This window comes from Dipodomys ordii, unplaced genomic scaffold, assembly GCF_000151885.1.
Source record: "Dipodomys ordii isolate 6190 unplaced genomic scaffold, Dord_2.0 Scaffold104, whole genome shotgun sequence".
Lineage (NCBI taxonomy): Eukaryota > Metazoa > Chordata > Mammalia > Rodentia > Heteromyidae > Dipodomys > Dipodomys ordii.
In genome coordinates, this window is record NW_012267320.1 from 2,528,703 (window position 1) to 2,540,287 (window position 11,585).

Consider the following 11,585-nt stretch of genomic DNA (forward strand, 5'->3'; position numbering starts at 1 on the left):
CTGGTACCAGTGGCTCAAGCCTATAATCCTGGCTTCTCAAGCGGCTGAGATCTTGATTGTGGTTCAAAGTCTGCCTGGGCAGAACAATCTACGAGACTCTAATCTCCAATGAACTATTCAGAAAAAGCTGGATGTAGCACTGTGGCTCAAGTGGTAGAGCACTAAGTTTGAGTACAGAGAGCTCAGAGACAGTGCCCAAGCACTGAGTTCAAGCCCCAGGACTGACATACACACATATGCACACACACACATAAAGAAACATTAAATTCAAAAAAATTAAGGGACTTGAACTCAAAGCCAATTTGCTTTGAAACTTTAACTGCAAAACATATGCCTTAAATATCAGCTATTATGTGTGCCAGTTATAAGTGAACACACACTGGACACCTGTGTGTGTGTAAGAGGTGATGTCATGCTAGATAGAAAAGGCCATATGTCATGGGGTAGTGACCTGTGGGTCACACCATTGGCATTATTTTACAAAAGGAGGTCACTGGGAGAGATGCATCCAACACTCTTTTTGAAGTCTAGCTCACTCAATGAGAAATGAATAGAAAGGGTAGCCAGCTTCACTTCATTCTTTTTGCAACATCTGAATACGCATGCTCGATCTCCTGGTCTGCTGGACAGGTATTAGTGAACTCATCTCTAGCGTAAGCATTGTTCAAGTATCTCCAGATGCCAGTCATTTCAGAAGGGAATTCAAAATCTCTGTATTTCTTGGCCACAATCTGCAAACAAAGAGGAAATGATCAGTAAAGGGGAAAGTCCACCATCCTTGATCAAATCAGACTGTCCATTCTTCTGAGGCTCTTAACCAGCTCCTGAGGTCACAGCACATCATGTGGGCTGCCCGCAGTGGCGTTTGACTTTTATCAGGGCATCTTGGGGAGAAGGTAACACGGTCCTGGACTCAGAGCAGCCGCTCCGTGTGGTCCTGCCCAAGGCCACAGACCATTCTTGGGATGGTCCAAATTCAGTGAATTTCTCCTTGTTTATTGCAGTTACCTTTCCATGTATTCCATCACTAAAGATTCATGGTAGATCTTGGCTTGAATTATGCCAAGATCACCATAAAGTACCCATTCTTGTCTTGTGTGTGTGTGTGTGTGCGTGCATGCCCATGTGAGCATGCATGTGTATGCGTGTGTGTTTATGTGTATATATGTATGTTTGCCAAGACTAGGGCTTGAACTCAGGACCTGAGTATATTCCCTTAGCTTTTTGTTGTTGTATAACTGGAGCCACAGTTCTACTGCTGGCTTTTTGGTGGTTAAGTGGAGATGAGAGTCTCACAAACTTTCCTGCCTGGTCTGGCTTGGAACTATAATCCTCAGATCTCAGCCTTCTTAGTAGCTAGGATTACAGGCGTGAGCCACCAGGCCCTGGCTTAGAGTGCCCATCCTTTACTCTTCTTGTTGCAATCCCCTTGTGCATGTTATTCAGACAGATGTCCATCATTCTGCTCCTGAGCAGAACCTTTGATTGTGGGCCTGCCATGTGCAGAGGTCCAATGCACAAGCAGAACAGCATATTCCTCATTATCATGGAAACAGTGCTTGCAAAGAAAGAATAATTCACAGTGAGCATCATGAGAAACGCAGCAGGGTAAGGTGTTTCCTTGGGTGGAGAGGTCCAGGGAGGGAATTCATCACAAAGGGCAGTGCATAACAGTGACCAATGTATCTGTTTGGTGGGGCTGCTCTAACAAAATACCAATCACCAGGTAGTTTAGAACAAGAAAATGTATTTGCTCATAGTCCTGAAAGCCAGAAGTCCAAAATCAAGACTAAGGTAGAGTCCTGCTCTCACAGCAGGTTCTAGGAAAGGATCTGTCTTGGACCTATCTCCCAGCTTCTTGTCATAACTCCAGTTTCCCACGCCTTTCTCCCTGTATACATGTTTCTGTCTCACTGCAAAGGTATCAGCCTTATTGGAGCCTACAGGTCAGGCCAACTCCAACCTGACTTTATCTTCACTAAAAGCATCTACAAAGATCCAGTCGGTAGATGAGACTGTGTTCTGAGGCCTTGGTGGGCCGAGCAGCAGATAGGAATCTGGGCTGGGAGAATTCAACAATCCAATATGCAATGCAGACCAGGGATTTCTGCCTTGTCATCTCCAATCTCCTATGACTTCAATATCTAAGCCAAGTCACCATGGAATTCACCACAAATTAGATCTTCAGCGCTTATTCCTTTGTAATTGGAGATCAGCAGCCATCAATACAATGTGACAGCAAATTAGGACCAAATGACTTTTAGAAAGCCTCTAAAATGGTTTAACCTCTCTTGCTTCAATTCAAACGTATCGATGGGCTTGTTAAGAATTCTACTTTCCTTGTCTTGTTTCCGTTTCTCTTCAGGGTAAATCTGAAAAGTCTATGCCTTTTATGAATAGCATCTTGCTTTAATATTTTTAATACGTAATACCTTTATGCCTTTCTAAGTGTAAGCATGCATTCATGTGTGAGAAACCTTCTGATAACTTAGAAGAATTTAGTTTATCTGTTTCAATGGTCTCCTTTAACACACTGAATTACAGGAATTCTCTTTGAGAACATGGCTCAAGTGGTAACGTGTTTTGAGTTCGCCCCCTAATACTGTTAATTAGTAAATAAATAGAATTCTTCATTTCTTGATATATCAACTCTGACTTCTCATGGCAACAAATGAGGGAAATCAGTTTGTATATCTTAACGTTTCTTCTCTCTCATCTCCCTTCCAGTGACTATAACAGCATTCGGCTTTATTACATTGTGACTCTGTGGTGTCCCTGTCCCTGTTGATGGGCCATCATCCTTGTTTAGATTTAAATCTTTGCTTATCCCCTGTCTTTTTGTCAACACATCTCTGTTCCTAGAATTTTTTCCCCTTTTTCTGGGGAAAGAGTTTGAACGCAGGGCCCCATATTAGCTCTGCTTCACTTGCTCACCAGGTGATCTAACACTTGGGCCATCTTCCAGTTCAGATTTTTGAGAATTAGTTTGGAGACCAAATCTTATGGACTTGTCTGCCCACGCTGGCTACAAACAACAATCCTCAGATCTCAGCCTCCTACATAGGTAGAATTACACTTGTGAACTAGCAAGTTCCTATCTTGTTTCAAGATTCTTATTTTGATTATCATTTTATTATTTCATTAAAGAGCAATTTTTAAAAGCTTAAGAATGCTTATTTTAGTAAGATTAGGAATCCAGGTGGAAATTACAAATTTCAGGGATATAAAATCCTTGCATTATACAGCCTTTCCTTTAACTCTCTCCAGATATTAAATCACTATTTTTTATTTTTAATGTGAGGAAGACACCTGATGTCTGTCTGAATTTCTTCCCCATGTAGGTAGATTTACTATTTTATTATTATAATGATCATAATCATTATCATTATTATTGTTGTTGCTATTATGATTATTATTACCTAGCTAGCTGCTACATGTAGACAACATTTTTTTCTTTTCCCTTATAATTTCTTTATTGTCATAAAATGATAAGCCATGTTAAGGAGTAACATTTAGTACAACTCAGGCATTCATAATGTTGGGTGATCTCTTCCACTAACTGTGTCCTTCCAGAGCCCATACCCACGAAGCTGTCACCCCCAACTTCCCTCCTGCTGGCTCCCTGTCAATCATTAACCTACCCCCTATATAAAACCCACTGATAGCAGCACATTCTCTGTGCACTAACCAGGCCCCAAAGGCTGAGCCCCAAAGCCCTCCCCGCACCCCGGCCTGCAGGCTCCAGTCTCTCCCCTCCCGTCCACCCTCTCCACAGCAAGGACATGGTGTGAGTGTATCCCTCAAAAGTAAAGTGCTGGAAGTCTGGGACTGAGTGGGACAACATGGGAGGCAGTGGAACTTCTAACCTAGTAGGGGGTCATTGGAGTGGTGCTCTCAGAGGAGACTGAGGGAGGATGCGTGAGACCCTGGTGAGTACTTGCAATGGGGTTGTCACAGCGAGCAAGCCCAGCCCTCTCCCCTCTGTGGTGTCCTGTCTCACTACGTGGTCATCCCTCACATGTCCGCAGCAGAGCACAGCCTCCTTCCCTGAGGTCCTCACCAGCGCCGTCAGCCCACACACCTCTAACACCACGAGCCAAAGCAGCTCGGATCTCTTCTTTACATAATACCTAGCCTCGGGTCTTTCATGATAGCAATGGAAAACGAATTGCTAAAATGCCAACGTGTTCGTGAAAATCTCAAGAGGGATGGGGAGAATAGTGGAAGGGGTGGCACTGGTCAAGAGGCACTGTGCTCATCAACTGACATGTTGAATGGCAAGCCCTTTGTACAACTACTCAAAGATAATCAAAAAAATAGAATTTGAAAACAAAAATAAAAATGCAAAAAGCTGATTCTCTCATTTCTTGAGCATACAGAAAAGCTTGGAACATTCTTGAATTTGCTGGACCAAATCTTCATGATATATATTTTTTCATCTGCCCTTTTTGTTGTTTTCTTTTTCCTTGCCATTTTCCCTCCTCCCCCCTTCATTAGCTCTAGTCCCACAGACGTCCTCCTTGGATTTGCAGTTGTCTTTTAATGAGGCCAATATACTGAAGCTTTAAAACAATGTAGAAAATGAGGACAAAGAGGGGGCAGGAGAGTAGCCTGAAAGCTCATGCTCAAGCACACACTCAGCAAATACTCTTCTCCAGAGATATATTAGAGTTGGGATCCCATTACATTATGGTTAGGGTAAAGATTAGTGTGAGATTCTGCGTGCCTATGGCTCATGCCTGTTAATTCCAACTACACAAGAGGCTGAGATCTTAGAATTGTGGTTCAAAGCCAGCAAGAAAGTCCGTAAGACTCTTATCTCCAATTAACCAGTGAGAAGACGGAAGGAGAGCTGTGGCTCAAGTGGTTGAGTGAGAGCCTTGAATGGAAAAAGCCAAACGGAAGTCAGATGTCCTGAGTATCAAGCCCTAGTATGGCATCCACATGCACACATGCACATGAATGCGTGTGCGCGCACACACACACACACACACACACACACACTATTAGTGCTACCATTGGAGATCCTCCACTATTAAACTCACAGATGAAACCTGAGGTCACCATGGCTGAAAAGGTTGGACAATTTATAGTCTCGACCTGTTGGGAGCCTATATCTTTTCTCTGCTTAGCATCCACCAAACAAAAGGCCACCTCTCCTCTCTTCTCCTGCTCCATTTCCCCTTCACGCTGTTCCTCTGGATGAGAGGTGATAAACTGTGCAGATGGTGAATCTTCACAGCCCTCCTTCAATTCAGCCTCCGCAGAAATCTCAACTTAGAGGTGATTTCTGCAGAGATGTGCTCTGCCTCCTCTCTGGCCCTCAGTCACCGGAGTCTGACTTGGGTGTTGAGGGATTTTTATCATGAAACAGTGGATCACATCCTTTTTGGGGATGCTGAACTTTGCTAAAAATATGGAGACACGAGACTCAGCCCTGGGCCAGTGCACTCTGGTGCAGTTCCTGTCCCTTCGGGTTGGTGATGTCATTCTTTTGCAGTTTCATAAAAAATGATGCTAATACTCTATTTTTATGTGGTTGCTACTGGGTTTCAGGAAGGGGCATTAATTATAAATCCCCTCACTCTCTGGTCTTTTACCATAATTCCCTCAGACTGAGCCTCATTTCCTTTCAGAATTACCCTATCCTGGAAGGTCATTAAGCAGTTTGGGATCTTGAGTATTAAATGGCTTTGAAATTTTTGCTTCTTGGTTTTACACTGGAATTCTGGACTGCCTTATCTCACTTTGAAGTTTCTCCCTTCCCCTGACACGTAAATTAACTTCCCTCTTCCCTTTTTGTGCTGACACTGGGGCTTTAACTCTGAGCCTCATGTTGTCTCTTGACTTTTTCACTCAAGGCTAGCACTATACCGCTTGAACCACACCTCCGCTTCTGGGTTTTTTGCTGGTTAACTGGAGACAGGAGTCTCTTGGATTTGTCTGCCTGGGCTGGCTTTGAACCAGGATCCTCATATCTCAGCTTTCTGAGTAGGTAGGATTATAGGAGAGAGCCATCACCACCACCCTCTCCACACCCTTCTTATAAAGAGTGCTAAATAAGTAGCAATTAATACTGTACGGCAGGGATTCTTAAGCTCACACTGGAGAACTACTGGTCCAAGAAGTCCCTCATCCCTGACGATATGTGACTCGTGATTCTTTTGGAGTCATCTGCTATCCAGGAAGACAGAGACCAAGCCAAGGAGATGTCTGCTGCTTCTAGCTGCTGAGGGTTTGGGGTTGTGTTTGAGTTTGAATACCAGTATTAGAGCTTGTCCCTGGGCACCGTCCTTTAGCTTTTTCACTCAGGGTTGGTACTCTACCACTTGACCACACCTTTGACTTTGGGTAGTTAATTGGAAATAATAATCTGCCACGGCTGGCTTCCAACTTCAATCCTCAGATCTCAGCCTCCTGGGTAACGAGGATCACAGGCTTGAGCCACCAGCACCTGGCTTGAGAGTCAATATGAAGAGCCAATAGAACTCTCCTTTGACATATCTAGAAAAAGCTAAAGATCCTTTGCTTCTCCTACTATTATTAACAACACATCACCTCCCAGCCTCAAGTGTGAAATGCCAAGCCAGTCCTGCATTCCTCCGATCGCTTTCATATAACCTCAGGCTGTGGACGGCAGGCTAAGCAGTTTGGAAGAGCAGTAGGGGCAGATGGACAGGGGTCAAGGTCACACGACTTCAGGGGAACCTCTGGAGCCCATCCTCCCATGAAGGTTGGCATTTGACTGCCTCAAACAGAAATGAGCTAGTTTGTCATTCAAATTCACATTGCAGGTTGTTTCAATGTTTGGCCCAAGGACAAGTGAAAACAAAGTCACACAAAGCCTCATTCATGCAGTCCGCACAGATGTCAGGAGGAAAGACAAACCTTAATAATGTGGAGCTTGGGTAAGAGGTTGCAGTCTGCCAGTGTGAGCTCGTTCCCATCCAGAAACTTCCTTCCAGAAACAGCAACATCTTCGGCGCTCTGCACATCTATTTCATCTGGCAAAGGGCTGTTCAAGTAATTATCCAGCTTCTTCAGGGCCCGTAACAGGTTCTTTTCATAAACTCAAACAAAAAGGCAAGAAATTGCTATGCTAGGCCGTGTAAGTTCATGTCACTTACTTTTTTCCTTTTTTTTTTTTTAGGTCTGAGATTGAGACTTGAAATAGGTACCTGATGCTTTCGCTCACTGGCTAGCACTCTACCCACTGAGCCATGCCTCCACCCCTCACATTACTTATCTCTAACGAGGATGAAGAGAGCTTGAGATCCTTCCTGAGACCTGGCCAGCCAACAATTGGTGTCAGAAAGAAAGAACATGGCTGTAGGTGTCTGAATAAGGACTTGCTCCACCCCGGAGAATTATTGTGCTAAATATACAGAAGTGGAGCTGTGGCTCAAGTAATAGTGTGCTTGTCTTAAGTGAAAAAGCTAAGGAATAATGCTCAGGCCCATGATTTCAAGCCCCAATACTGGCACACACACACGCAGAAAAAAGAAGTGTGAAAAGGCTGTAATAAGGTAAGCGCTGGCCAAAGTAACATTTAAGCAGTGACAAACACCTTGAAGGTGTTTATTTTACCCTAATAATGCCAATTTCTGCTTCCCAATTCCCAGACCACCTCAATGTCTTTGAAGTCATGTGCAGAGTCCATGACTCTGGAAATATATCTGGATAATAATGGCTCACATCTATAATCCTATCTTCTCAGGAAGCTGAGATCTGAGCAGGAAAGTCCATGAGACTTTTATCTCTAACTAACTACCAAAGATGCAGGAAGTGGAGCTGTGATTCAAGTGGTAGAGTACCAGACTTGAGTGAAAAAAAGCTAAGGGATACTCAGGAGGCTGAGATCTGAGGATCACTGTTCAAAGCCAGCTCAGGCAGGAAAGGCTGTGAGACTCTTATCTCCAATAAACCAAGAAACCAGAAGTGGTGCTGTGGCTCAAGTGGTAGAGCGCTCGCCTTGAGCTGAAGAGCTGAGGGACAGTGCCCAGGCCCAGAGTTCAAGCCCCATGACCAACAAAAAAAAAAGGCTAAGGAACAGTGCCCAGGCTCTGAGTTCAAGATCCAGTACGGGCACAATTTTTTAAAGCTACATTCTTCCCATATTTCCAGACTCCTATCACAACTCTCTCTAAAATCAGTGTGAGTTCCTAGGATTGTATGTGCTGCCACAGAGGCCACGTAGAGAGAGAACAGGAAGAGCAGAGGTACTCACTGTCGTTTGTGTCCTTCTTGGTGTTTTTAATAAATGCTGAGAATTTGGCAAATACATCATTTCCAGCAGAGTTAGATTCAGGGTGTTGAGTTCCCAGTTTAGGGTACCTTGAAAAGTTCAAAATTGGAGGATCAGAGAAAAGTCATGTTGGAGTTAGAATAACGCAAAGAGAAAAAAGATATCTCTTTCTGTGGGTGGATATAAAAAGGAGAAACTCCCTTTGTTTTCCCAATCTTCATCTCCAAAGTTGGGTAGAAGCTCAATATGGGAGAACCACATTGGGGCCAAAGATGTGTTTTATCCTGACAATCATCAGTCCCGGGACAAGGATTGCTGGTCTAAGCTCCCTAGCTAGTTGAATGAAGGGAATGGACTAAAACATTTCTTCTAGCCCAAAACTCCACGGCCCTGAATCTTAGCACCATCTCCTTACCTCCCCATAAAGCACCTGAGAATGGCCACACACACACACACACACACACACACACAACCTGGACGGCTCACCACCTCCTAATATCCCACCCCCTCCACCTCCACCAGATGTGGGTGCAGTCACTAAACCCAGGCCACTGGAACTGATGGTGTCTAATCTGCTTGATTTTTCCTGTGTCAGACCATAGGATACTGAAAGGATGATGTCCCGCAGCCACAGTGAACCAAGCCACACACAGACAAGAGCTTTGCGCTGGTCTGTTCGCGCTGGTTTTATCAGCCTACCTTGGGGGAGCTAACTTCTCCTCTAAGAATTCTTCGATCTTATTCACATCTGTCTGGACTTCACCATCAAAAGTCATAAAGGGAGGGTTTGTGCCGGGAGCCAGATTCTGCAGGTCTGCGGGTTTCCTGAGTAGAAAGGAATAGCAGTCCTTCAGGATTTGCATTGACTGCCAAGATCTAGCTATATCCTCCCCAGTCTGGAAATTAAGAGCCTCGAGAAAATCAGTTTTCCTGGTGGCATATCCAGCAATGGTGTTGGGATGGACTTCAGGGAGGTCCTCAGCTGGCCCGTCACGGGGACAGCAGGGACCAGGGCCTCCAGCTTCACAGTCCATCCATTCAGCCCACATCTGGACTACACTTCAGGCTCCTGGAATTGACATGCCCATCTTACCATGGGTCCTGACTTGCGCGTGCACATGTGTGTATGTGTGTGTGAGCCATGCGCATGGGAAATGCAGGCCAAGCTACTTGGAAGGCCCGCACACCCTTGTCTTACCTCTTCAGATCCACAGTTGTCACATTAAATATCACACCTTTGAGCCAGAGGATCATAAAGAGACGCTGTGAGAATGGACAGTTTCCGATACTCTCCCCGTCATAGCCAGCCTGCAGATGGGAACAAAAAAAAAAAAAAAGATCTTTATCTGAGCCAGTCTCTCCATGAGCTATCCGCGCCAGATACCACAGTGCGCACGCACAGCCAGTGTGAATTTTTATGAATGGTCATAAAACCATAAATAGCCTGCCGAGACCATGCAACTCGGGTTTGTGCCAAGTTGTGGGTGGGTGTGGGGAGAGAGAGCACTCACACGTCCACATATATGCATGTGTACATGTACTCACACACACACACATACACACACACACACACACACACAGCGCAATGCACACAGGCTTTTCTTCCTTCCCTGTCACCCACCACTTCCAGTCATGTTGGGCCTTGGAGTACAAGTTCACAGAAAGAAAGAACAGAAAGCAGGAACTCTTCTTTTCCAAAGGCAAAAAAATGACAACTTCTTTCTTTCCATCTTCAGATCTGAGAGAGGCAGGAAGGCCATCCATCCAAAACAATCGTGTTTAAAAACACCTTGCCTGACTGGTGCACTGACACACCATCTCCTGCCATGTACAGGATGTATGTTTTGGATGATATAAACTGGACATGAGAAATTCTATTCCCCTCCTCTGATTCGCAAAGGAGTGACGAGGAATACGTGTAGATTACTACACAGCTGGCTTCCATGCAAAATAATTGCTTCTGAAATCCCTCAAAGCAGTTCATGTCCTCTCATAACCCAAATGCAGACACAGATAACAACTCACTGAACACAGCAATCTTCTTTGGGTTTGTGGTAGAGTAGAAAGACAAGCCGGGTGTCAGCGGCTCATGCCTAGCTACTCAGGAAGCTCAGATCTGAGGATCGTAGCCAACTGAGGCAGGAAAGTTCATGAGATTCTTGTCTATAACGAACTAGCAAGAAGCCAAAACTGGAGCTGCAGCTCAAGGGATAGAGTACTAGCTTTGAGCAATAAAGCAAAGGGACAACATTTGGGCCCTGAGTGCAAGTCCTAGTACCGGCAGGAGAAAAAAGAAGAAGAGGAGAGAGAGAGGTGTTGGGGACATAAGAGAGCTTCTTGTGGAGCTTCGTAACCCCACGCCAAACAAATGCTGGCTCCAAGTCTAACCAAGGCAGTTCAGAGAATTTTCTTCCCATTCCATCCTTGCTATCCCATGAGCCTTTGGCATGGCCAGGGTTCTAATAGCTACTCTCATGCTGCTGAAAGGTGGCTTACACATGCCCCTAACATCCTGCTATTCTTCAGGGGAGTGTGTCACCCAGAAGTTCTGCAGGCAGAAGCCTATTGCCCAGTGAAGTGGCATTGAGAGGTGGCGCGGGTCCCTTAAGAGGGGGAACCTAGTAGATGGTGTTAAGTTACTGAGGTCACAGCCTTCAGAAGAATTAGCGTTGGTCTCTGGAAGTGAGCCTCATAAGAGCAAGGTGTTGTAAAAAGAACAAGGCCAGGCCCTTCCCACCGCCGCCTCCTTGTGTCACCAGGAGATCTCTTTATGAACTCCTGCCCTGTGTCTCGGTCCTCGGGAGAGGCACACAGAACCCTGGGTTCAATGGACCTCTTTTCTTTGTACTGCTCAGTACAATGAACCAACACGGGAAATAGACTGATACACATCTTCAGGTTTCCTGTAACACAACCACACTAAGGGGACATGAGCACCACCACATGCAAGCCACAAAGTCCACAAAGATAGAAGAAAGTGAAGAAAGTTGAGAAGATTCAGAACGGTGGAGGAATGCAAGGCAGAAAGTGATGAAAAGAAAAAAAATGTGGCTCAAGAAAACTGAGTGAAAACTTGTTCAACCACTTTGGAAAGCAGGATGGAGGTTCCTCAAAAGACTCCACATAGAGCTCCCCTATGACCCAGCAATCCCACTTTTGGGCATTTACCCAAATGATCACAAACAAGACCACACTAAAGCTACCAGCACAACTATGTTTCTTGCAGCACTTTTACTATAGCTAAGATATGGAACCAACCCAGATACCCCTCAGTAGATGAATGGATCAAGAAAATGTGGTATATATACACAATGGAATTCTAGGCCTCCATCAGAAAGAA

At 44.9% G+C, this 11,585-nt stretch overlaps 1 protein-coding gene across 1 annotated transcript in view; it reads right to left on the reverse strand.

The window, feature by feature from the left end:
* Positions 1–234: 234 nt before the first annotated feature.
* The window catches only part of Clic6 (chloride intracellular channel 6), a 37,085-nt gene continuing 25,734 nt past the window's right edge, over positions 235–11,585 (reverse strand). The window contains exons 3-7 of the mRNA XM_013027427.1: positions 9,444–9,553; positions 8,945–9,070; positions 8,228–8,334; positions 6,889–7,070; positions 235–731 (exon numbers count right to left, since the gene is read on the reverse strand). Of these exons, the coding sequence (XP_012882881.1) occupies positions 570–731; positions 6,889–7,070; positions 8,228–8,334; positions 8,945–9,070; positions 9,444–9,553 (687 nt within the window). The 3' untranslated portion in view covers positions 235–569. The remainder of the gene's footprint in view (positions 732–6,888; positions 7,071–8,227; positions 8,335–8,944; positions 9,071–9,443; positions 9,554–11,585) is intronic.